General features: G+C 45.2%; 1 protein-coding gene across 1 annotated transcript in view; it reads left to right on the plus strand.

The window, feature by feature from the left end:
* ACVR2B (activin A receptor type 2B) overlaps nt 1-26,768 on the plus strand; it is a 565,434-nt gene that overhangs the window by 445,844 nt on the left and 92,822 nt on the right. Inside the window, exon 8 of the mRNA XM_069647733.1 lies at nt 10,156-10,270. Coding sequence (XP_069503834.1) covers nt 10,156-10,270 — 115 coding nt within the window. The remainder of the gene's footprint in view (nt 1-10,155; nt 10,271-26,768) is intronic.

Consider the following 26,768-nt stretch of genomic DNA (forward strand, 5'->3'; position numbering starts at 1 on the left):
AATCTTTTCCTACCCCAAGAGAAATTCAAGATCACGCCCAGCCAGATACGGTCCTCCTTGCAGATGGGCGATTGGCTCAGCGTGGTGGATCTTCAGAATGCGTACATGCATATCCTGATTTGTAATCCACACAGGAGATATCTCTGTTTCTCTTTGGGAGAGGAGCACTTCCAGTTTCGGGTGCTTCCTTTTGGCCTCAGCTCGGCGCCGCATGTCTTCACGAAGATGTCGGTGATTGCGGCCTATCTTCGTCTGCAGGGTATCCATGTGTATCCGTATTTGGACGACTGGCTCCTACGCAGCCCTTGTCCGTTGAAAGCAGCGGGCAATCTTCAGTCTCTCCTTCAGCTATTATTCCATCTTGGGCTGTCGGTGAACTGGTGTAAATCTTCCATTTCGGTCTCGCAGGACTTGATTTCCCTGGGTTTTCGCTGGAACATGATCGACTGCAGTGTGTACCTGACCGGGGACAGGATGGCAGATCTGTTAGCCACGTGTCAGATGTTTGGGCAGTCGGAGATCATGTCGGCCTGGTGGTTCCAGAGGCTTCTGGGCCTCGTGCGTGTTGGCTCTTCCTCTTGCTCGTCTCAAGATGAAGCGGACCCAAATGGCTCTTCAGAGTTCTTGGCGTCAGGCTGTGGACCCGGATTCCAAGCTGACAATGATTCCGGCTTCCATGAGAGTGGACCTGGCGTGGTGGTCATCTCTCAGCAACCTGTTGGTGGGTGTGAGGTTTCAGGACCCTGCCCCTACGGTGACGATCACGACAGACTCCTCCCTCCTGGGGTGGGGTGCGACGTTAGATCTTCTTCAGGTCTCGGATCTCTGGTCGCCTCAGGACAAGCTCCTCCACATAAATCATCTAGAGCTTCTGGCGATCTTCCTAGCGCTCAGGGCGTTCAGACCGATCATTGCCAACAAGGTGGTCCGCATACGCACGGACAATGTGTTGTCGATGTATTACATCAACAAACAAGGGGGAACCAAGTCTCCCCACCCCCTCGTGGACCTGTCCATCCAGATTTGGGAGTGGGCCGTTCTTCATGGTGTTTGGCTGCTTGCAGTGCACATCCCGGGCCAGCTGAATGTCACAGCGGATGCCCTCAGCCGGCGGACAGTGGTCCGCTACGAGTGGGAGTTGAAGGCGGAGGTCCTCTCATGGATTTTCTTGCGTTAGTGCACAACGGAGGTGGACCACTTCGCTACGGCGGCAAACAAGAAGCTTCCTCAGTATGCCTCCAGAGGGGGGCTGGGAGCCTCCTCTCTGGGGGATGCTCTCGAGATTCCATGGCACAACATGAGAGCTTATGCCTTCCCGCTTCTGCCTCTAGTCCATCGGGCAATTTGGAAGCTGAAGAACTCGGTGAACTGTTCACTTCTAGTCCTAGCGCCGTGGTGGCCGGCCAGGTTTTGGTTCTCAGAACTTCAACACCTGTCGATGTGTCCGCCCGCCGATCAGGTTACCAGTGACCCCTGATCTTCTTCATCAAGGGGAACAGCAGCTGTGGCACCCCTCCCCACAATCGCTCAGCTTGGCGGAATGGTGCCCGAGTTCAAGTCTTTAGAACATCTTAACTTGTCTGCGGATAACATGCGTATTATCAAGGCAGCCAGGAAACCCTCGACTAGATCCCAATACAGAAGTAAATGGCTCTGGTTCTGTCATTGGTGTTTGGGAAAGCGGTTGGACCCAAAGGAGGCTACAGTTGACACGATGCTGTCCTTCGTATCCTTACTAGCAGAGTCGGGTGTTCACGTTCTGTCATGCAGAACTTACCTTTCAGCGGTCTCTGCTTATCTTTCTACGGACCAATGTTCTTACTCTCTGTGTAATCCAGTGGTTAAGAGACATTTTGCAGGCTTGACACGCCTCTACCGTCCAGTGCGTGCTCCGCACCCGCCGTGTGATCTAAATGTAGTCCTCACGGCGTTGTGCCATAAGCCTTTTGAACCCATGGCAACGTTGGACCTCAAGTACATATCCTGGACGTTGTCTTTTTTGGTCGCTGTTACGTCAGCAAGGCGGGTGAGTGAGCTCCAGGCCTTGCTGGTGGAGCATCCGTTGGTTTTTCACAAGGATAAGGTAGTCCTACGGACGAATCCTGCTTTCCTGCCAAAGGCGGTAACTGAATTCTATCTGAATCAGTCGATCTCCCTTCCGGTCTTTTTTCCGAACCCTACCTCAGAGGCAGAAAGGGTTCTGCATTGTCTCGATGTCAGAAGGGCTCTTAAATTCTATCTGGACAGAACATCTGAGCTTAGGAGTTCTCAACTATTTGTGACTTTTGGTAACCCTCATGGTAAGCAGGCGTCTAAGGCGACTATTTCCCTGGGGATCGCCGCCTGCATTACATAGTCTTTCACCGTCCAAGGGCTGAAACCTCCTAAAGGTATTCATGCACACCTGGTGCGGGGCAAAGCAGCCGCGGCTGCTTTTCAGAAATATGTCCCCTGGGAGTCCATTGCTAGGGCAGCTACGTCGGCCTCTCCATCTGCTTTTTGTAAGCATTATTGTCTTTACATGAGCTCAGTTTGGTCAGGCTGTGCTGGAGAACCTTTTTCAGTAAGGGGTATTTCCATCCACCCGTAGTTCCTGTTAGGAGTGCTTGGGAATCTCCAATAAGTATGGACGAAAGGGGACGGGACGTAGGAGTATAACCAGGTTACTCATCGTAGTGACCAACTTAGTCCCCTTTCCTCCATACCCCCGCCCGCCGTCCCCTTAATAAGGTTCCTCTGTTATTGCTAATAGGTCTTTGACCTGGCGATAGAAAAGGACTGATGGACGATGCGTGGGGTGGAGCCAAGGTGGGCGGGGTTACTGCCGCGTGCCGGGCCCCGCGCAAGAAAGAGAGGAAGGACACATTTTTGAAAAAAAGATTTGGATGCTTTTTACAAAGTGCTCCGGTCCCATCCCACAGGACGGAGAGATGTCCCATAAGTATGGAGGAAAGGGGACTATGGACTAGGAGTAAGGTGGTCACTACGGTGAGTAACCTTGTTCAAATCTTACTGCATTCCCACTATTAAGTGTTGCCACAAGGGGCACATATAAAACCACAGACCAATTACAAAACAGAATAATATAGCTCAATAGAGAGCTGAACGTACTGGTCCTCTCCCACCAACAGTTTTGACAAAATACAGGAAGCGCTGTCAATGTTAAACATTCTGCACCAGTACGACATGGCCAATCAGAGTTTTACACCTACGTCACTTTTTTATTTCTCAAAATAGGCCTAAGGCAATTACTGAAGATTAGTCTTAAAGGAAGTCACTTGTGCCAATCCGAGTTTCGGCTATGGCTTTGACAAACTGACTGGGGTTCACAAAAACCGTCGGGACAAGAGGATGAGAATCAATTGGGTGGTCAAAAAATGCAGTCACGGGATTTGCCAAGAAAATAAAATCTTGTTATAAAACAAATGTGTGTGCAAACAAATGAGAGAATGAAACTGCTACAAAATGAGTTGGAAAACGTGCATCCCCTGATATTCAGCATACGTTGCCGGACTTAAAGTGAAAATGTCGGTCCAAGTGCCCGGCACCTCGCCAACCTGCATCCCCTAGTCGGTCACCCAGCGGAAGTGCCCATCATCAGTTGGTGCCTAATGTGTTGGTCACTGAAGCCTGCTGTGACCACAAATTATGGGGAGAAAGTTAAGTTAAGTTGAGAGATGGAAAAAGTACCAACCTTTCAAAAAATGTTAGAGATAAGGGAGTAAAGAATTGGCTGAAAATTAATAGGATTGGAAGGATCTAAATATGCCTTTTTTAAGATGGGGAATCATAGTATTTTGTATTTAAAGGCAGTGGGGAAAATACCCGATGTCTAAAATGTTGAACAATAGCACTAGATTAGTTACTAAGCAATAATAAACAGATAGTTTGATGCAACAATGATGATAATAATAATTTCGCATTTATGATATGTCAAACTAGATTGAGGCTTTCAAGAGTCATAATTCTCTAAAAGGGGTTCAGAAAATGTATAAGAATTCTAATATATATGAGCTATGGGGACTCCCAATTGTGAGAATGACTGCTGCCCTCAACACACTTGTTCACGGTCTGTACTTTTTTTGCCCTGACAAACTGATTTCACTGCTGTGGATCTGCACGCCAAAATCAACCTTTTCTTAATTTAGTAAAATTGGAGAACAAAGGATTGATTCTTTTGCCAAATCAGCACAATATTTTGCTCAGTCTGTACAATTATATAGACTTATTTCCACCATTCAAACTTGTTGTAAGAGTTGAATAGGGCTGACCTTTTGCCTGTTTTTGGTAGCTCTATTTTGTCCAAAGTTTTTCTTTCCATGTACGATAAAATGTTTGAATATCGTAGGCCCAATTTAACAATGAACTGTAAGTTGAAATGAATGTCTTGTCTGCATTTGCCCATGTTTCAGTTTCTTTTTTTAATGTGATTTTGAAAAATATTTGCTCATTTGTTTGAGCAGCGCTCCAGTTTGTGCAACTCAGGTTTTGACACAAATTGCAGAATACAAGTTAATATAGTTGTTAACTTCTAATGTTCAGAGGTCCCATGAGGGGTTTGGGGGGGGGGGGCGGTGATGGTAGTACAATAATTCTTTGTTGGCACACCACAGCTTTACCAAAACACTGGTCATTCATGTAAACTAACAATTTAGATAGTCACACATACAAATAATAAAAGGCTAATTTAATTAAGAATAAAAATACTGTAAGCTAAAAACCTGATGCAAACCAGCACAAACAAACAACTATACTGTTTGTTTTGGGTAAGACCCATACCACAGCTTTTATAGTAAGACTCCATTTTGCTTTTATAATCCCCTTTGCCCCTCGAGTGGGGGTGTTCAGCTGTTTTCCACCAGCATCTTATCTATACCATTAGTTTAAATATTGAATAGGTGTAGAGCATGGGCCCCACCTTGCTTCACCCCTTCCACAATGGAAAAGTCCTTGACTTCACACTGTGGGGCAAATCGAGTGCTCAACATGGTATCCTGATGGAGTAATTTCAGAATAGTCAAAATATCTGAGAGGGGCAGGGTCCACAACTTATTTAACCTCCATTGTATTAACCAATTCGTCAAGCAGAGTGATCAGTAAATGCCAAATGCATTTGCCGTCATACACAGCAATAATCATTCTCAACTAGAAAATAGAAGTTTATGGTCTGTTCAGCCATTCCTAAGCACTACCTGAACCCTCCATGAATGAGTGCCAAGACCTCATTATCCTTGACCTAAGTAGTTCAAAGCAGATTTTCTAGTTTACAAAATAATTTGGAGGTGGCGTACAGGAGGAAAATAGGTTGATGAAATGTCAGAATGAGGCACTCCCCCTTTTTATTAATAGTGTTATCAGAGTGTGATACCAGTTTGGTATCTCACCCAAGTACCGGATGCAGTTAAAGATCCCAGTGAGCATAGGAGCCCATAATTTCGAATTTACCTTGAACAAGTCAAATGGTACATCATCATGCGCCAATACCTTTTCCAGAGATATTGACCTGACATTCTTCCTACAGTGAAAGTTCTTCTGGGACCTTCAATGTTTTTTTTATTTGTGATTCGTCAGTATTTTCTATTCCTGAGAGGTGCTCGACCCCAAACCTTGGGGCGGGGAGGGGAAGGTGTAAGGGTGGGCGTGCGCTATGTCTGTCTCATGCTTCTCGGGTAAAGCCTATGCCAACCCCCAAAACTTAGTTGAAAATTCTCAAATCTTCTCATACTACTTATGCCTATTTATCTTTAGCGATGAGGCTTACCACATTGTTTTCTTCACAAAGGAGTGCAATAGTCACCTTATCTCAAGGCACAGACTTCAGAGTATTCACTAGGGTCGCAGGGGTTTAAATTGGAAATCATGTAGCACAAGCTGGAAGCTCCTGGGTTTCAGGATTTTTCTCTGACCAAGCTCCTCTTTGTGACCTAGCAGCTATTAAAGTCCATTCTCTTGAATGGAGTGCGTGAAAGGTGGTTGAGCTTGCTTTTTTTCTGATCTGTGGCATGTACCGAGAAATGCATTTCTTGAACCCCTCTTTCAATTGCTGTGTTGCTCTGTCTTGTATACTTTTTCTCAGTTTCTGTTGAATCTTGGGTCTCTAGCCATGTTGCTTTACATATCTATGCAATTGTGTTCCCTTTTATTTCTTATTCGTCAGTCAAATCTTCCTTCTACCTCCGATTTAGTCCTCGTTCGCTACATTCTAACCCTGCCATTATATGCGTTACTGCATTAATCTCTTCCTACTTCTTTACTGCCCTGTCTACTTATTTCAGCCGACACCTCCCTTTTCCTTGTGACCTCGTTCATTCTCTCTGCTGCAGAATGACGCACTAATACGTAGCATGCAACAAATCTACCTTCTAAAGAGCAACAGTGACTTTCTGTCCAGTACGTATTGTCATTCTTTACGTGTCTTCTGGAGGTTTACTAATGTACCTTTTTTATGCAAATTCCCAGAAACACTCAGTCAGATTAGGTTGCACCATTGGGCTTGTGTTGTCAAAAGTAGACCCTTTTATCTGTTGGTTGCAAACAAACCAGACTCTACTTGGCCATATCCAGGAGCCAAATAGGTCTCAGCAATTTTAGTGCCCTGAACACACTTGACCAGCCTTCTTTGACTCTGAAATCAACTATGCTGTGATTCCTTCCTTGAAATATATATATCGCCTTAGGGGGGTGCAACAAATAAATGGGCTAGTGTAACATAGCACATAACAGCATGTCACAAATACGTTATCGGAGTGGATCCTGGGAGGTGGGAGTGTAGGGCACCAGAATGTCCCAGTGTTGGGTGAGATTTTTAGTTTAGTGCAAAATGTCACTTGTGAGACTGCCAGAACTTGTTGCTGGACTAAAGGATTCTTTTTCCTTGTTCCCCAGTGAGTGGGAATCTTTTTCCCCCATTCGCCCTTTCTTTTACTCTTTTTGTGGGTGTCATTTTTATGACTCTCCATAGTGTATTTTTAATTTGATCCTTTTTCACAACGTTTTGGCATCTACATTTTATTGTTGCAGCACTTTCTGTGCAGTGTTGCTGGGTTGCCCCTTGGGCTTCCCTTTTTATTTCCTCTGGCTTAACGTGTGAGAATTACTGTTCCCAAGGGTAAAAAGGATATTTGTATCCTTTCTACATATTATTTGTCTAGACCAGTGCTGGGGAGTTGCATGTATCCCCTTTCTCCCTACAGCTGTAACATTTGTTAGTGACCAGTTTAACCTAAATGGCATTGAACCTTTTTACTAATTCAGTGCACCTCGCAGGCTGCTTCCAAAGCTGCGATAAAGGCACCCATGGGAGCCCATTATCCCAAAATGGCCCCTGTCTTCATTGACATTTCTAGGTTACTTGTCCTTTCTTGGTACTCCTCCCTCCACCCCCTACTCTCCAGGGCAGGAAATCCCTTTTTGCTGGTTTTGTCTTCGGCAGTAGACCTCGGGCAAGCCTGCCCAGGCTCCAGAGTGTCTGGGACGGCAGGAAGTGAGGAAGGAGTCCAACTTTATGCAGCCCTTTTTCTTCCAGCATGCCTGCTTGGATCCAATTGCAAAAGGGAGGTTGGCTGTCCATCCTGAAAGGACTGCCACCACCTCAGGTTTGAATGTTGCACGCCTGTTTGATTGGCTGGGTTCCTGTTTAAAGGTACAATCCTTGAAGCTGAAGAGGTAGTCGACCACTGGAATGAAATCCAAAGAGGAGGATGAAGAAAAGAGACTATTTCCATAGACAGTAGAGCCTGCTGTGTAATCGCAGCCTGCTGTTATCCTTCCTTCCAAGCGACCTGGGGGTCCCGAGAACGAAAACCCCTGACACAGTGCCTTGCGAGATCCACTAGACTCATGAAGACCTATATTTTGAGCCATCCCGCGACATGCTGCAACCTTACTAGGATGCAATACACCAATACCCTGGAACCCTAATCCATTATGCGGTGCAGTCTTCTGAATTCCGAATCCCGTTGAAATGTTGTGCATCCTGCTGGACCTCCAGAGACTTGATTCGAGTCCTTGATGTCCCCTCGCCAGAGTGCTGGACCTGATTAGCGAGGAGAATCCTATCGCGATATTCGGTCTTCTCCTGGCTCCAGAAAAGGGTTTCAAAACCATAACGGCAACCAACCTCGAAGAAACTGTTAACTGGAGCCTTCCCCGTTGGTGCATGCTGCAAATTTCCTTCCAGTGTCCTTTGTTCAGTCACCACGACAAGGAAGTCGGGGACCAGGTTTTCGGCTGCAGTCCCTGAAGATATCCTGCTGCAAAGTCCTCTTCTCTGCTGAGGTACTCTGTTGGCTGGGGTATTAGTTACCGTAAGGCTTGTGTGATTCCTGAGACGCTTTGGGTGTGATTCTTGTAATTGGGAGTTCTCTCAACCAGTTCGCCCAGGCCCAATGCTGGAATCTCGCTATGATGTTCTCTGAAGTTGCTGGAACCTTTCTACAAGTGAAATACTTAACTTGTTTCGAAGAGCTTTCCTCAGGAACTCTGACCTTTCCTACATCTGTGCTTTTCCTGACTTTGCTGTTGCCCACTAGAGCACTAGTGACCCTCTCCTGCCACTGAGAACACTCATGCTTCCAAGAGTATGCAATGACGTATAAGCTTTGGGCCTTTTTGCTCTGAAATGTAACGTGTTGAAAAGTTACTTACTTGTGAAAGAGTTGGTTGGTAATTGTCGCACTGAAATATGAGCAGTTACAAAAGTTCTTACTATCCTTCGAATGTGCTTTGCCATTCTTAAAAGTATATATAAGATTATTTCACTTGCCTGTGAATTGGTTCCTCTCCTTCCCAAAAATAATGCTGTTGGCGTCACCTGACGATTTCTTTCATAAAATAGGTTTATAAGTTACCAACTGGGTCTTGCTTCCCCTGACCTGCTGTATTGTCTGTATTGTCTGTCTGCCTTAGGTTTTACCTACCTTGAATAGCTGTGCGCCATTCTGAATAGGTGTACTTTGGGTTTTCACTTACTTTGTTCTGTTTTGTGTGATCCTAAAATCATGTAAGAAGTTGTTTCTTACCTTAATCTGTGTTTCACTGATCTGAAAAGCAATTGTAATAGTTATTACAACATTAGGTCTTACTCACCTGGTATAACAAAGTTATCATGAAAGAAGTATAGGTTCATACTCTTCCATGAATTTGTGTTCCACTATTCAGAAAAGTATCCTGAGAACAGGGTTGGTTTACAAAGTGATTTCTTAAACTGAGTGTGATAACTGCATGACTGACAGGGTTGTCTACTACCCTTGAATTACTGAAAGTAATCTAAAAGTAACTTGTTTTTTTCTCCCCCTGAATAGGTGTGTTCTATTCCAAATGTGTATGATTAGGTCTGACTTGCCTAGAGTTAGTTATTCTGAACAACATCTATACTTTGGTCTGTGTACCTTGAGCATTGTGTTGTGTTTATGAATCTATGGAACTTACCCCCCCCCCCCCCGACCCAAGTTTTACCGTGGCCTGCTTGTATTTATAATACACCTCTATTTTTTTTATAATACGTCTGAGCCAAAGTGTTTCTTTTGAACCATTTGCATGTTACAGGTTTATTTGTACTTTACAACAGCCCTTTCCCCCTCCTAGGATAAGCCTGGCTGCTCTGTTTGTGCTACCAAATAATCAGTTCGTACAGCCTTATGCTAAGAGTGGAGCTTGTACTGTCTCAGTTGTGTGGTTTTATGAAGCCCTTAGTCGGGCTTCAGAAAAACTGTCCTTACAGTCCCACATAACATGGGGCCCTACGACAGAGCTAGAAACACAAATGTATTGGAAACATTTTATGACTCGCTTTCATCGCCAGCTACCCAACAGAGCGCACACTTCTCATGCCCTTCCTCTCTTGTGTGCTCTCACACATGCTCATACACCCATACACTCCCTTTCAGTTTAGAGGCCTAATCCTCTGCAAGTTTGCGGGAAAAACAAGTTTAATCCCCTTCTTCAAATGCATTACAATGTATGGACTATGAATATGTCATAAAGGTGCACCCTGTATTCCTTGTAAGGTCTACCATACCGCTGGCTATAGTAAAGCAGATGACTGAATTTGTCTCGGCACAACTGTAACTAATATGAGTCTTGTTTAATGTTGTAGATTTGTTTATACTGTATTCCCACTTTAAACATTTCTGATGAGCTTTATTTTTTCTATAGGGATTTCAAAAGTAAAAACGTGCTACTAAGGAATGACCTGACGGCTATTTTAGCAGATTTCGGATTGGCCGTGCGGTTTGAACCTGGAAAGCCACCGGGGGATACCCATGGACAGGTACTGCTAATTTTGCACTGTTGGAATGCTGAGTATTTTTGGTATTAACGTTTTAACCAATGTCTTCTCAACAGTGAGCCCATTTAAATGTGGGATTCATTTTAACGCAAAATATCTATACATTTCTGAGGCTTGTGAATATGCTTAGATTCACCACCACATTTGTTATTTATCTTCAAATCGATTTAAGGCCTGAACCGGGTGCCTTGCTCTTCTGGACTGGGGGGGGGGGGCAACCAGTCTGAAGCCCTACTCTGCTTCACTGTTTCAAGGTCTGAGTCATTACCAGTTCTGCAATTCGCTTGCACTTGACTGGAACTTGCCTGCGGCTTTGCACAGGCCTGTTGCTGACATCCTCCTAACTGTGCTAAGCCTCACCAACTTTCTGCTGCAATCGCTTCACGCGGCAAGGCCTGCTGATACTCAAGTCCACCCTCATGATCCGAAGGAACTACCGATCGTATTTTGGTTTGATTGCTCCCATCTGCTACTGAGGGCTTCTCCCATGCTGCTGGGATTGAATTCAAGTGGTCTACATCCTGTGTTGGGGTCTCTCACTGAGCCAGGCCAAATGTTGCTGGAAGCTTCAGAACCACAGCTTGTGAACCTGCTGTGGCAGAGCCTACAGTGAAATGTATTTGTCCCCACAGATTCCCTTTCGCATGGTGTCTGGTGTTGTAAGGGTGTCTGGTGTTAAAAGTTGGGCTCCTGCGGTAGAAATCTTTATCGTGACGTTCTGCTAACCCAATTGCATTGAGTAGTTACCTTACTGGCTTTGTATAGTATGCCATATAGCAGTTGGCTCTGAGTACAACTGTGGTTTTTCAGCTACCCATAATCCCTCGCACATCAAAGTTCTTTTTTTTTTTTTTTTTTTTTTCTGCAATTGGTTGGCAGCAAGTCTTTGCAGAAGAGAGAAACATTTCAGCGCCATTACACGTATGGTCACCAACTTTGACTCTGAAGCACTGTCTGGCGCTAGAACTAATAGACTCTGCTGTGACGTGGCGTACTGTAAGGAGAGTGTGGGGCAAGGTTGTTTTATAAGTTGTACACGCCTAGAGAATTTCTTTGTCCCTTAATCTAGCGCCACTATTTTCACTAAGGCAGCATCGATACCCTGAGGGCCACATGGAAAATGCACCTCTTAAGTTTTGGCCCTGGTTGAATTTAAAATGTCCTTGGAGACGCACACAAGTTGCGTAATAGTTGTCTGGCATGGGACCACGCTAAGGAATCCACTGCCTGGTGTGCCTAAACTTTAAACTTGAGACTGAGGAGCCAGGAATGAGATATGAACACAGAGTATTTGTTTTGGTGTTTATTAAATCAAAAGGGTTTGGGAAAGTGCCTCGCTATCCCTAGTGTATGAGGTAGTTCCATACCTCAACCAAAACTATTGTTTGTCCTTTGTCAAGGTGTCCAAAAATGATATGTCTTGCATCTGTAATCCTATTCTTGCCCTCGCACTCTAAAACTAAATCTAAGGTGCAAAGGGGTATTGTCTCTGAATCTTGAAGGTGCACACACTTTCTAAAACATGGCACAATGTAATTTCAACCAAAGAGTTCCAAATGGAAAAATTCCAAGGTTCTAGGGGCTGACTCCCTTCTCCAGATTCAACATCACCAATATGAAAGCTTGCAAACAAAAGAATGACCAAGTTCCTGATAAACCAAGAGGGCAGTTCCTTCCTCTTGGATAGTTCACAAATCACAGGGAAATGGCTTTTCTCCAAGCTCCTCTTCACACACAAGGCAGTTAAGAATCCTAAGGGCATGGTCCTTCCTTGGAGTTCTCATTTTAAATTGCAAGTTTGGTGCGAGCATCAGACTTGCAGATTACCTGGTATACTTCCCCGCCAGGTTCTTTTCTTTTTCCTCTTTTTCCAGCAACTCGCAACCTCCAGGGCATGGGTCTTCCTTGAGGTTGTCTTCTTTTAATGATATCAAATTCACACTTGACTGTGTGCCTGGTGTACTTCCCTGCCAGATCTTTTGTACAGACTTTCAGTATTTAACTCGCAGTCCTTCTTAAATACTTAGCTCTGTCTGGTATACTCTCTTGTCAGGGCTTTCATGCATTCTTGAAAATCATTTAGCTTAGTCTTTCTCACACACTTGGCTTTGCCTGGTGTACTCTTCCGCCAGAATTTGTGGTTATTTTCCTCTTTGGCCATGAAACAATGTTTTCCCAAAGTTGGCTTGTTAACACTTTGTTTAGCAGAGTTCTCTTTAATATTCATGGTTTCCTTCACTTTACTCCTGTAAATATGGGGTTGGTAACCCATTTGTGGTACAATTCACAAATACTTCAGGTTTTTCATACCCTTTGCTTTGAGACTCGTGTCCCTTGTTCAATGTAGCATACACTTTTAAGCTTTCACTGGGTTTACCGGGTACTAGAAATGCTCTGTGTATCTTTGTTCTGGTTTCCTTCACTCCACTGGCTTGGCGTGCGGCCTGTTCGCCTCTGCGCTTTCTCCATGCCTCTTTCACCTGTGCTCAGGTTCTGCTGCTTCTCGCTCGACGGTGGCAGCTTTTCTGCACTCAAGCTTCCTTCTTTGGTCTTGCCTGCTCGCCGATGCCCGAGCCATGCTCCTGCTTGGCTTTCTGACCGGCAATGTGCATTACAGTCTGTCCGCTTCCGCAGCTCACACCCCTCCTCATCAGCTGTCGAATTTGAGTCAGAAAAGTTGAGTCTTTCTTGATTTGCACTCCTAGTCCAAGAAAGTATGCCTGGCAGCCAACTGTAGCGGTTGCCTCGCTTCAAGTAAGGGGCCGGGTTCCAAAACAGCTGGTAGACTGGCAGGCCTTGGTTGACAAAAGTTCACCCCCAATGTTCCCTGGGCATGATTATGGGATTGAGCTATTCTCTGCCTTTAATGCCTTCTGCCTTCCCCTCTGTCAGAGGACTTTGCAATGGGTTGCATTACCGGGAGAGCTCAAAGTATATTCTTCTGATGTCCAAAGATGGATCATGAAAGGAGAAGCAGTGATTCCTTATAAATGCATAATGTTGCACGGGATTGGGCTAAAGCAAGTGTGCTGTAAGGGTTAAATTCATTTTGCTGTAACAAATTACCCTTGCCTTCTGACATTCCCAAGTGCCATGTTCTGCAGTAAATGGAGGCAACAGCAAGGAAGAGATCCCTAAAAGAAAATCTAGATGATGAAGCCCCTTCTCAGTTCACCTTCCCACTCTTGCTACTCTAACTTTGCCCAGTTTCAATCCTGCAGACTTCAAAGGCCCTTTGGTGTGCAATACTCTGATGTGAGGCTGGCCTTTAAGTGAATGCCCCTTTGAAGCAGGACTCCCAGACCTTTTTGTGAGAGCTGCTGTGCCCTGAAGGGAGTTACTACACTTCCTTCCAGGGAATCGAAGAAAGGCAGCTGTCCGGCTATTGTCCCACTTGCTAAAGTGGGAAAGGCTAAGGCTGCCCATGAGCACACATGACCTGACATAGCTGGCTGGTGCGAAGAGTTGACGCTTGTATGAGGATTGCTATGGCCTTAATAATTGTGTTTACCATAACCAGCATTTGGCATATTTCATATATTACTCTGCCACAAGGGTGATTAAGGAAAGAATTCTTTTTTAGATTGGAGCTTCAGAATTTAGCATGTCGCCTCCTTCTGCGGGAGCCTGTTGTCCTAGGAGCTGTCAGGAATGCACACATGACCTTCAACCTGCTCTGTGCCATTGAAGATCAGAAGCTGCAGATGTCAGTGGACTGGTGCAGCAAAGGCACATGGATGCACTATACTTTTGGCATGTGTAGGATATTTCAACCCATGCCAATGCGCCACACTGCACCCCTTTGCCAATGGGGGAAAAACTGCCAAAAATGGAGGTGCTTACCCCTGTGCGCGCCAAAACTGCAAATGGTTCATAAATCACAAGAAGGTTGCACCACCTTGCCCCACACAGGCAAAGTTGATGTCAAAACAAGAACTCCCTGCAGGAGAATGCCAGTGGGTGCTGTTACCTGTCAGATGAATCAAGGCCACAAAAGTGGGCTAAAATCCCAAAATGCCTTTAAATACAGCTTCCCAATCAATGGCAACCTTCAAAGTGTTGTTTTGGCGCTAAATTCAGTCATTTTCCCAGTGAATTATTGAAATGAAATGTGTGCTGAAATCATAGATTCTCCAGGCAGTCAGAGGAATCCAGGCCTCGCTGACAGCTCCTTAAGAAAATTAGATGTCAAACCCAGTTTAAGTGTGTTTCTGTTCCTGAAGAAATTGCAAAATTCACCTATTTAAGCATGTTTGTGAAGGGCTTAATTCTGTTAAATGTCCAAATACCTTATAAACTGTGCTTATTTTTATATGTGTTAAAGAGCAGACTTTATTGTGAGTTTTAAAGCAACCCAGTGTTGGAGTTAAGTAACTGCTTAATTCTGATCAGTGGCCAGCCTGGGAAAGTTTGACACTTCAGTTTGACAGACCCTTGCTACGGGAAGGCTAATGGCTGAGGGAGGTTCCCGCATATTGACGACAAGGAGCACGGTGAGACCTCATTCGTCTGGGGCTGAGCCAAGAACAATGGCAAGCTGCCCAACTGATCTCTACAGGGGAGCTTCCCTCTCCAGGAAGGGGACACACCTCCCTGATCAAAGGACTGTGACAGCTGCTGCCTGGGAAGGGGAAGTTACAAAGGAGAACTTTGATGTTTAAATCCTTATTTGTGGTGAAGTTTAAAACTCTTGAACTGTGCAACGAAAAGGAGGATAAATCTGAAAATTGCTAGATGTTAACCTAATTTCAGGCTTTTGCTTTGAAGACATTGATGAAACCTGTACCACTTAAGGAACCAAAGTTACGAAAAAAACTCTCATTGTAGCAGAACTATAAATGTTGCAAGTCTAAGATTGTATGTACATGATCCACCGATAAGCGCCCAGAGATGTACCAAATTAGAAATTATTGATCCAAACTGTTATGATTAAAATTGAGAAAATTCTATAGAATGAGAGACAGCTCGCACAGAGATGGGGGATTGAAGGGGAATATAGCCCATCAAATATGAAATGTATATGTCTGATTTTATTAGGGAACATAATTTTAGAAATGTACATTTGGGCAAAAGTTACGTTTTGGTCAAAATCAATGTGGGAGTTCCTAAATTGCATCATAAAGATTACAGCTCTGTTCAGACCGCCAATCAAAACAAGGCAAGTGCCTGTGGCCACTCACAGCCGTGGGGGTGTTTTTTGAAATTCTGCCCACACCATAAACTGGATGATGTAATTTGACAGTATAAATATAGGAACTTCACAACACATAGGGCACACTGCTTCCAGAATACATCCAGATTTCCGCACAGCACCTTGTTACAGAATTCTTCATCTTGTAGCTGATTCCAGACTTCTTTGAAGATCCAGATTTCTTTGCTGAATCCAGACTTTAGCGTTGCTGAACTCTTTCTAGCTAGACACAATTTCAACACTCCCAAAATTTAGAAGAATAATTCTGATTCAGCTTGGCTTGTTACCGCTGAGGCTTCCCTGATGAAACTTGCATCCTGCTAATCTGCCGTGTCCAGTGACTAGAAGGGCCCATCCAAATCCAGCCTGAGGTGCAGTCCAAAATTGACCAGAACCGTGCCGCTAATCCAATCCCTCCAGAAGTGCCCTGCTGCCAGTAGAGCTGACTCAATCCAATGACCAGAACCTGACGGTCCAATCCTAATTACAGTGGACTGTAAGTATTAATAGGAAGAACAGTGACCCATAGTATATTTGCATTCTTATCCCAATCTGAAACCCATCCCATCTTTAACTTCAGAACCTTTTGTGCACTGATTTTTCCCATCTGTTTCATTAAACCATCACCCATTAGTGATTTGGATTAAGTAAAGTAATTCCCATACAAAACGGAAACTAGAGTATCACACGTGAAGAGTTACGAGCGGCCGTGAGTAACTGATTCATGCGTGGCATTCTCTTTTTCATAGTCATTAATAGAGTGTAATGAAACCCATCTGTCATTTGTAAAACCAAATTTCTGCTTTTCGTGCATATTTTGAAAAAACGCCTCACTAAAACCTCTAACTTCTTGAATTATAAAGATAGAAACGAATTTCAACTCACTGATACCGAAGACCCTTAGCTACACCCACAACCAAAAACCGCATCACGGAACAGTGTATTTGACCCGTTTTTCTCAAATATCACTTAGTGAAATTTTGCCGCAAATTTGCAGTTTTCCAAAGTTTACACATGTCTTTTGCCCATTCAAAGTGTTTCTCAAATCCCATCTTGATCTAAAGTGTGTACTGTTGTTATATTGTAGCTCATGTGTGTTAGGGCCTGTTTAGTGTTGCTTTCCTAAGAACATTTCTCCATGTAAGCATTTTTTCACCCTTTTGCATTATTTCACAAAGCCATTTTCACCTGTCAGTTTAAATGTACAATTCCAAAAACGGTTTTCTCTCTTGTTTGGGGAGGGAAGATTGCATCCAAACTCTAGACATTATCTTTCATTCCTGAATACCTGCTGATTACTGACATCTGTGTAGGATTGCTCATTTGTGCCTTAAAATACTTAGCAGGGAGAAATATTAACCTAAACGCTATCTGTTCACCAACCAAAACTGTTCCTTTTCCTGTGTTTTACATTCTGCATTAATATAAGTGAATTGAATTGCTTTACTTATTTTTTAATTGTATTGTCACCCCTTGGTGATTGCTGCCCCATATATATATGTATATATATGTATATGTATATATATATATATATATGTATATATATATATATATATGTATATATATCTATCTCTGAGGCTTGTGGAATCTGCTTAGATCACATGCTGTGCATAGCCCGCCATCTAGAGGGCATGCCAGTAATACTATCCCTAGTGTGACGTCCACTGTACCCATGATCCCTAACGCGTCGACGTCCCTCAGATTGTTTTTTTCCGCCATGCTAGACGGACGAGTATAGCAGTCCCTTTCAGCAAATTAGCCATTGACTTTGTTGAAATAAGATAGGTTCTCTTTCTATCCTTTCTTCGACCTCGTTACACTACGCCGAAGAATTGGAAAGAAGACTACCGTAGGAGAATAATCGCTATGGACCGAACGGCCTTGGAAGGCCGCCCCGGGCTCTGGTTCCCATACAGTAGTGAGAGAGGGCAGAGGCCATTGTTAGGCCATTTGTAGAATGCATATTCTCCCCTTCCTACACTTTGTTCGCCCAGCTGCCATCACCTTTACCCAGTATTATGGAGAACACCACAATTAAGTTTTGCCCCAAGTGCAACCATAAGTTTCCCTGGGTAGACAAACGCCTCGTGTGTAACTTGTGTCTCCCGAGAGATCATGTCGAGACGTCTTGTCGAGCCTACGACGTTGAAAGACCGTTCAATTAAGTGCTGGGCCCACCACGCCAGGCAACTTGAGGCCATGGAAGGGAGGGAACCTTCAGCGATGGCAATGACGCCGTACTTTCGGACGGCGAGGGCACCGAAGTAGCCGACGCTACCCGAGCGCAAGCCCCTGACCTAATAGGACAGGCCGGCAGCCATGTTGTGGGGACTACACTCGGCGGTAGCGCAACAATTACACACACCACAAAGAACACAACCCCCAGTCGACACTCAAAAGATTCTTCGAGTACTCGACAACGCTCGGCACCCCGAGAACGGTCAACCGAATCCCTGTCCTCTGGGCAATCTAGATCGCCGCATGACAGAACTAAAGCGCCGAAAGACAGTAAAACGTTGAGAGACACTAAGACGTTGAAAGACGGCAAGCGTGCCTCGCGGAAAACGACATCCGAGGCCTATTCGTCTGCAGACGAAACCTCGGCCCCCACACACAAAATTCGATGTTCTTCTGTTAGTAAGACGTCAGGGCCCAAGAAGTCTCTCTCTCTGTCTCTGTCTCTGTCTCTGTCTCTGTCTCTGTCTCTGTCTCTGTCTCTCTCTCTCTCTCTCTCTCTCTCTCTCTCTCTCTCTCTCCTATATAGAAGGCCTATCCGAGGGGAAAACTAAAGACCCTAGCTCTAAAGACCCTAGGCCTAAGCTTATCCCACCCACTAATGTAGACATGGGCCTTCCCGACTCTGAGCCCGAAATTCTTTCCAAGCTCGAAAGATCCGTCCGCCGAGGACATCGACAGGGTTATGCGTAGGATGTCCTTCATTGGTAACTTCTTTCAAAAACACCCTGAACACCTTATAAGCCTTCAGTCCACCCCACCTACCTCAGCCCCTTCGAGCTCTAGACCCCCTGTGTCTCAACCTCCTTCCAAGGGGGTTCGTTCTGACGTCCCATGTCAGGGCAGAGTTCTAGATCTGTATGACCCTGAGGTCAGTCCAGAAGGGTGTCAGGACGATGTTTCCTTTATTGATGCATCTGATCCTCAACTTATGGATGACGACCTAGACAAATTTTATGATGGGGACGATGAAGACCCAGACCAAGAGGCCAACAGCTACTCCTTGGATTCACCCATTAATCAGGATCCTCCAGTAATAGACTCCCCCCATAGATAACCAACCTTTACTCAACGAAGTTATAATAAAAGCAGCAGAACACTTCCGCATAGGAGGTGGTAGAAGACAGACTTGGCTGAGCAATTGTTGGATGATAAAGACAGTGGGCCAATTCATTCCAATTTTGAAGTCTGTACAACGCAGAATCCAACCTTCTTTGGAAGCACCCAACCTCATAGGGGCCGTTAACCTGTGTGTTGAAAAAAGGTTTAGACCTGAACCTTCTGACCCTCTTTACATAAGAGGCCAGTTAAGACCAGACTCCCTGGTGGTCACTACCACACGAAAGAGAGCAGGCACTCCCCTTGCTTCCTCCGAGGCTCCTCCGGACAAGGAGAGCAAAAAGATCTACGCAATGGGCAGGAAAGTAGCCTCTTCTGCAGCCTACCAAACCTGCATCGCAAATAATGCTACACTTCTGGCAAGCTACAACTGCCACAAATGGGATGAGGTTTCAGCATTACTTTCATCTGCACCCGAGCCACTTGAGTCCCAATTAGCCCAGGTGGCAGCAGATGGTAGAGCAGTGTCGACTTGTCTTCTAAAGTAAAATTTTGACGCAGCAGACAATGCGGGTAGAATAATCGCTGAGGGCACTATCATCAAGAGACACGCTTGGCTTTGCCAATCTGGCTTTAGGCCGGAAACACAGGCCACCTTAATTAATATGCCGGTGGAAAAAGATGTGCTCTTTGGCAAGGCAGTGAAAGACGCACTGAAGACTGCTAAAGACAAATATGAAACCCTGAAGTCTTTAGGCCAACTCACGAACAAACCCACAGGGCAAAGGGGCAACAGCAATTTTCGCTGCTTTCGTGGACAGAATTCCCAGAGGGGATCCGGATACAACCAGGGCCATGGTTCCTATAACACCAATCGGGGACAGTCCTTTCAGTAATCGGGGCAGAAGCCAAGCTCGAGGTGGCACACCACCTCAGAGCAAGTGACATTCCACTCCACGTACCCTCCCATGCATCTACAATAGGAGGACGAATTTCCAACTTCACCCACGCATGGGAGGGTATTACCTCAGACAGATGGGTGCTGCCAACAGTAGCAGCGGGCTACTCTGTAGAACTTCTTCAAAAACCTCGCAATCATCCCCCGATACAAAAGGTACACTCTGAAGAACATCAACGGATTCTTCTACAGGAAATTACAGAGCTTCTATTAAAGGACGCCATAGAAGTGGTCCCAGCCAACCAGGTAACAGGGCCATATATTCAACTTACTTCCTTGTGCCCAAAAAAGATCTAACAATGCGCCCTGTATTAGATTTGAGGCCTGCAAACAAGTATGTCAAGCCACAAAAGTTCCACATGACCACGCTACAAGAAGTAATACTGCTTCTAAAAAAGGGGGATTACATGGCAACACTGGATATGAAAGATGCCTATTTTCATATTCCAATGTTTCCAGGGCACAGAAGTTTGCCTTTCAAGATGGCGAACCAGCACTACCAATTCAAGGTGCTGCCCTTCGGAATAGCCTCGGCTCCAAGGGTATTCACCAAGGTACTGGCGGTGGTGGCAGTGAACCTGCGCAGGGATGCAATCCCAGTGTACCCTTACTTGGATGACTGGCTCATAACAGGGGAATCGCCTCTGATTTGCAGACAAAACATTCAGACAACAATCAACCTCCTCTTTCAATTGGGCTCAAACAGTTCTTAGGAGCTATTCTAAACAGAGTAAGAGTTAGTCTTTCCCTCAGAAGAGAGAGTAAAGAACTTGTTACTGCAAATACCACACTATCGGGCCGGCCACCAGATAAGGGTACGCAAAGCAATGCGTTTAATAGGCATGATGCATTTACCTGGTTCCCCACGCGCGCCTGCGTCCCATAAAGGAGTGGTTGGCGAAACAATGGTCTCAGGCAAGCGGTCAGTGGGACGATCTAGTGGTCGTTTCGCCAACACTGGTACAAAATATTCGCTGGTGGACGAGAGAGAATCTGAACAAGGGGAAACCCTTCTACGATCCACAGATGCAAGCAGTGGTCACAACAGATGCCTCACTAGCGGGTGGCGGGTGCACTACCTGCACCACACAGCTCGGGGTCTGTGGTCACACTCCATGGCGCAGAACCATATCAACGTGCTGGAGCTTCTAGCAGTGTTCAAAGCACTCCATGCATTCGTACCCCATTTAACAAGTCTGCCGGTGCAGATCCTTACAGACAGCACCACAGCAATCTTTTATATCAACAAACAGGGGGGGGGGTCACGTCCTCCAAATTTATCCAGACTTGCACAGAAAACCTGGAAATGGGCACGCAGACGGAAGATGTTCCTTGCACCTCAAAGGGGAACTCAATGCTCTAGCAGACTCACTGAGCAGAGGCCCCCTGCCAGAGGAACACGAGTGGCGTCTACACGTAGAGGTGGTAGAACACCTCTTTTCCATGTAGGGTTTTCCAACTATAGACGTATTCGCCACAAGCGAAAATCGTCAATGCCCAGACTTCACGTCCAGGTTCCCCCTACCAGGCTCCAAGGGGAACGCCCTATGGATGAATTGGTCAGGGATGTTTGCCTATGCTTTTCCACCAACCCCACTGGTGAGGAAGGTAGTGAACAAGATCCACAGGGAACCGATAACGCTCATCCTAGTTGCTCCTATGTGGGCGAGACAACCATGGTTTCCACACCTATGCAAGCTGGCCGTTTGCGATCCAATCAAATTCCTGTACCGATACGACCTACTCTCCCAGCAGGAGGGGCTAACACTGCATCCTCAGCCCAACGCAATTAACTTTGCATTACATGGCTCCTGAAGTCATAGAGTTCAGACATCTCAATTTACCCCAGAGATGTATGGATATCTTCAAAGAGTCAAGACAACCTAACACAAGGCACTGTTACTATGATAAATGGAAACGATTTATAGTGCCAGAATAAGCAAATCAACGCAGTTTATTGTACTTCTAATGTCGTCACCTATATACGCTCCACCTATTGGATGCAGGGTTAGTGTTTAACTCACTTAAAGTGCACCTGGCAGCTTTATCAGCCTACACCACTTCCCAGAACAAGGTGTCATGGTGGAAAGTTCCAGTTGTCAAGGCATTTATGGAAGGGGTAAAGAGACTCCACCCTCCAATTTCTAACCCACCACCAGGTTGGGACCTTAATGTGGTACTTACTAAGCTCATGGGCCCCCCCCTTTGAGCCCATGCACAAATCTAGTCTCAAACATTTCACTTATAAAACTGCCTTCTTAGTAGCCATCACTTCCATAAGAAGAGTGTTGTGAAGCTTTTGTTGCAAGTGTGTTTTGTAAAGGGGAAGATGTGTTGTGATGTGCTTGGTTAATCTGGTGTGGTTTGTCATGTGATTTATGATGTCACCAGAGTGCCTGTGGAATGTTGATGAATGCTGAGTGGGAGAATGCTGTGATGAGAGTTCCATGTTGTGTCAGTTGAGCCCTCCCTCCCTGGGTGATGGGTGCCGGTGTTTCTTCTCTCTGTGTCTCTGTCTTAAGTCTTAATCCTGTAACTGTAACTGGATCATAAGAACTGAAGTAAACTTATAAATTAACCTAAAGCTGCCTGGACTGAGCATTATAACAATGGCGACGAGGATTTCCTAAACATCAAGAACCCATGGCAAAGGAAGGTGAAGAGAAACCAAGTAAAGCCATAAGAAGTAAGAAGTAAATGATGCAAGACGCCTGCTGCGGGGGGTGCAGGATGAATAAGGACCAGAAGAAAACAGAGGACACCGCCCCCAGAAACCGTAAGTCCCATCACCCAGGGGCCCGCGGGATAAGACAGTAAGAAGCCACGACAATGATCCCCATAGCGCAAGAGGAGCTGGAGGGAGAAAGCCCCATTATAGTTTGGGACCCAGGAGGTTGTTAAGCAAAAGCCATGATGTTTTCCCCATGGATCTCATGACATGAACTAAAAGGGTCTCACAGGAAATCAATGATCCCCATGAGGTGGACTGGTAATTGGATGGCTGACCCGTAGTAGACATGATAGTGGATTATGCTTTAGCATGCTAAAGAGATCAGCACTTGCTGGAAAACTGTGCCTTCTTTGTAGAGGACTAGAAGCCCATAGCAAGCAAGAGCGTATTCTAGCCCTTAAGAAGAAAAGGTCTAGCCGTGGAAGACGGCGATTGCCTGTAACGCTATCGGCCGTTGGAAAGCAGGAGCTCTGAAGTGCTCACCTACTGCTGTAACAATGATGACGTCGCATTTCAGCAGGGGGAGATGGCGATGGCATGGAATGCCTAGGATTAGAATTTACCGTGATATTCTAAAGACAGGAGGAATACGTTCGTCATGAAGACTGTGCCGCATGGTAAAGGGAGCGAGTGAAATTAGAGAAAAGGACCATGTAACGTAGAATTGCGTGACCAGTAAGTAGAAAGTAAAGTCGTTTTCAACGGAAGCGGTTGACAGCAGTGGCTGTCGGATTTGGTTGTAACGACGAATGGTGAGGTGCGCGAGTGGCGGCAACGTCGGAGGTGGCTGTAACTACAGCTGGTGAGATGCGCCTGACAAAGAGTGTGCGAGTGGCGGCAACGTCGGATGTAGCTGTAACTACAGCTGGTGAGATGCGTCTGACACAGAAGGAGAAAGTAAAGTCGTTTTCAACGGAGGCGGTAGACAGCGGTGGCTGTCGGGATGTGGGGGCGAAAAAAAAAAAAAAATGTGTGCGCCCTAATGACGCAGAAATCCGCGGATCGCACGTCATGGCAAATGCAGCATGCTCGCCCCAGCGGAGAATCACGTGGGGCGAAGGTTAAAGGTACTTTCCGCCGGAGGACAGAACGGTGGAAAGCGGAGGTACTGTGACTGGTGAAGGAAGATTGAGGTCAAGCACCAAATGATATGTTGGTGTTGTTGATGAAGTATTAGATGTATATTGTATTTAATACATGTCCGTAATATGGCTATTGGGAATATTAAGTATAGTGTTGCAATGAATTGAAATGTCATGGAAAGCCATTCAACCAGAATGTGGAAGGAAAGTGGTATGTGCAGGAGATTGGTTATGTCTGATGGTAGATTTAACCACATTTGAGGAAATTGCAGGTTTGATGTGCCAAATCATCTGGCGCATGGAAATCCATTAGAGCCTTGCAAAGGCTGTGGACTTTTAGGTTTTAGAGCCCAAATAGCTATGGACATTTAGGTTGATGGTGCCTATTAATTGGCTATGGACTTCTAAGTCCATTATGGTGTGGATTGAGTATTTTGATTTATATATTTCAAAATATGGTTGTGGCATTCCATAATTTCTTTGAGATGGAAGTTATCAATCTGACTCGTGAAATATTGTATATTAAATGCAATTTCGGTATGTGGATGGGGAGAGAGTCAAGGAGAGTTGAGTAACGGATTCGTCTCACAGTTAACATGGGTTATGCGTGATGTGCAGTTTTAGACAGGTTGTTAACCTATGGGATAATGTACTTGGAAAGTGTGGAAGTGAAGGTATGTCACTAGCATATCAGCTGGAATACGTATGGATGTTTAAAAGAATGAGTGGGTTCAACATTCATTGTTTTAACTAGAAGTTTTAGATACTAGGGAGGTAGCGCGTCCCTGGGTATTAACAGTAGGAAGTTTCACCGTTTAGGTGAATTTGGTTAGGTGGTAGCGCCACTTAGAAGTGCACTCCATCAGTGTTTTAGTTAGCGATGTTTAGGTCAAGGAGATTGCGTTTTGAGATGCAACTGAAGTGAGGTAGCGCCTCAGTAAGTTGTAGTTGTGAAATAAGACGAATCCTGAGGGTAGCGCCTTGTCAGGAATTTTAAATTGGTGGTTAGTGAGAGTTGCACAAAGGTGAAGTAGTCTAGTAAGACGAATCCTGAGGGTAGCGCCTTGTCAGGAATTTTAAATTGGTGGTTAGTGAGAGTTGCACAAAGGTGAAGTAGTCTAGTCTAATATTTTGTTTGGAAGTTGTGCACTCTTTGAAGAGATGATTCTTATCTTAAAGGACAGTAAGCGGAAGACAGGTGAAGAGAGTTGCTGGTAGGGGACGCCCTCTAGTAAATACTATATAAAGTTGAAGATGCTGTTCTAAGTGGAGAATCTCTGAGTGATTTGATTATATTTGTGCGTTGTGTGTTGATCCTGGCCATTTTTTTTCCTGGTCAGGGTTTATTATGGGACTGGATTGTACTGCCATTGAGAAGTGTGTTTGAGAGAACCATATGTTTTTGAGATGGTCTTGGAGTTGACTGGCCAGCATCTCCAAGCTGTTTGAGGAGCTTTACACCATGGTATGGTCAGGTTTGCTTGATTGGCTTGGTCCGCCTATATATATATATATATATGTGTATGCATATGTTTGTGTATTTCTGAGGTATGCCTGTTGCTGGTTGTGTGTGAGTGCGCTGTAGAATTTTACTGAACCTCTTATCTGTCTATGGTGATTTGGTTGTCATCCTGATGACTAGTATTGCGTCGGGGTGGCAAGTAGGTGCTTCAGGGTGGCAGCCTGAAGGCTCGCTTGTGGCTGGGGCGAGCAGAAGGACCAAAGTTATGTTGCGATGGATAATGGTATTGTGGGTTAGGTATAGCCTTGGATCTGGGCTGGTTTGTGTCTAGTGTGGGAGACTAGAGTCTACTCGTGGCAGGGGTGGATGGGAGGTGATCAGCGCTGTATTGATGGTGTTTAAGAATGATAGGCGGAGTTCTGAAATTGCATAGTTGTGGGTTTTTCAAGTGAAACCTCCATTGCTCGTGGGTTGGATGAGACGTGCGTTGTCTTTGTGAAAATGTCTGATAGGAGGGAGATGTGTTGTGAAGCTTTTGTTGCAAGTGTGTTTTGTAAAGGGGAAGATGTGTTGTGATGTGCTTGGTTAGTCTGGTGTGGTTTGTCATGTGATTTATGATGTCACCAGAGTGCCTGTGGAATGTTGATGAATGCTGAGTGGGAGAATGCTGTGATGAGAGTTCCATGTTGTGTCAGTTGAGCCCTCCCTCCCTGGGTGATGGGTGCCGGTGTTTCTTCTCTCTGTGTCTCTGTCTTAAGTCTTAATCCTGTAACTGTAACTGGATCATAAGAACTGAAGTAAACTTATAAATTAACCTAAAGCTGCCTGGACTGAGCATTATAACAAAGAGTCCATGAAATCCAAGCTGTCAGTGCAGGATCCTTTCTTTACTATACATAAGGACAAACTGGTTTTACGAACTCACCCTAGGTTCTCACCTAAGTTCATTTCTAAATTCCACGTTAACCAGTCTATTGAGCTACCGGCTTTCTTCCAAGAACCCAAAAGCTCTGCTGAAGTAAAACTCGAAACACTAGATGGGAGGAGGGCGGTCCTCTACTATGTAGACAAAACCACTAAGAAAAACAGATCAGCTGTTTGTCTCCATAGTGCCAGGCAGAGAAGGAGATCGTGTCTCTAAAAACGCCATCTCAAGGTGGATAGTCAGATGTATCCAACTGTGCTATTCCCTTTCAAATAAGACACTGCCTTTTACGCCCAGGGCCCACTCCACAGGAGGTACTGGAGCCACGCTGGCTTTCATTGCAAATGTTCCTTTAGACAGTATTTGCAAAGCAGCTACATGGAGCTCTATACATACTTTCACTCAGCACTACTGCATTGCCACCCATTCCAAGACAGATACACAAGTGGGACAAGCGGTTCTAAGACACTTATTCGCTCATGAACCTTCTCACGTCCCACCTCCTTCATCCACTGCTCGCTAATCTATGCACAGCATGTTATTTAAGCAGATGCCACAAGCCTCAGAAGGAAGGGATACATTACTCACCGTAATAAAGATGCTTGTATCTGCTTAGATTCACATGCGACCAACCCTTCGTCCCCTCGGCGAGAAGGCGCATGGATGCTTATGAGCTTGTCTGATAAGTATCTGCTTGGATATAGCTGTACTCACGCTACACCTCATGCCAGAAAATACACAATATGAGGGAACTCGACGCGTGAGGGATCATGGGTACAGTGGACATCACACCAGGGATAGTATTACTGGCACGCCCTGTCGACGTCCCTTTTCGAG

The sequence above is a fragment of the Ambystoma mexicanum genome, chromosome 2q (assembly GCF_040938575.1).
Source record: "Ambystoma mexicanum isolate Mex_15411 chromosome 2q, UKY_AmexF1_1, whole genome shotgun sequence".
Classification (NCBI taxonomy): Eukaryota; Metazoa; Chordata; class Amphibia; order Caudata; family Ambystomatidae; genus Ambystoma; species Ambystoma mexicanum.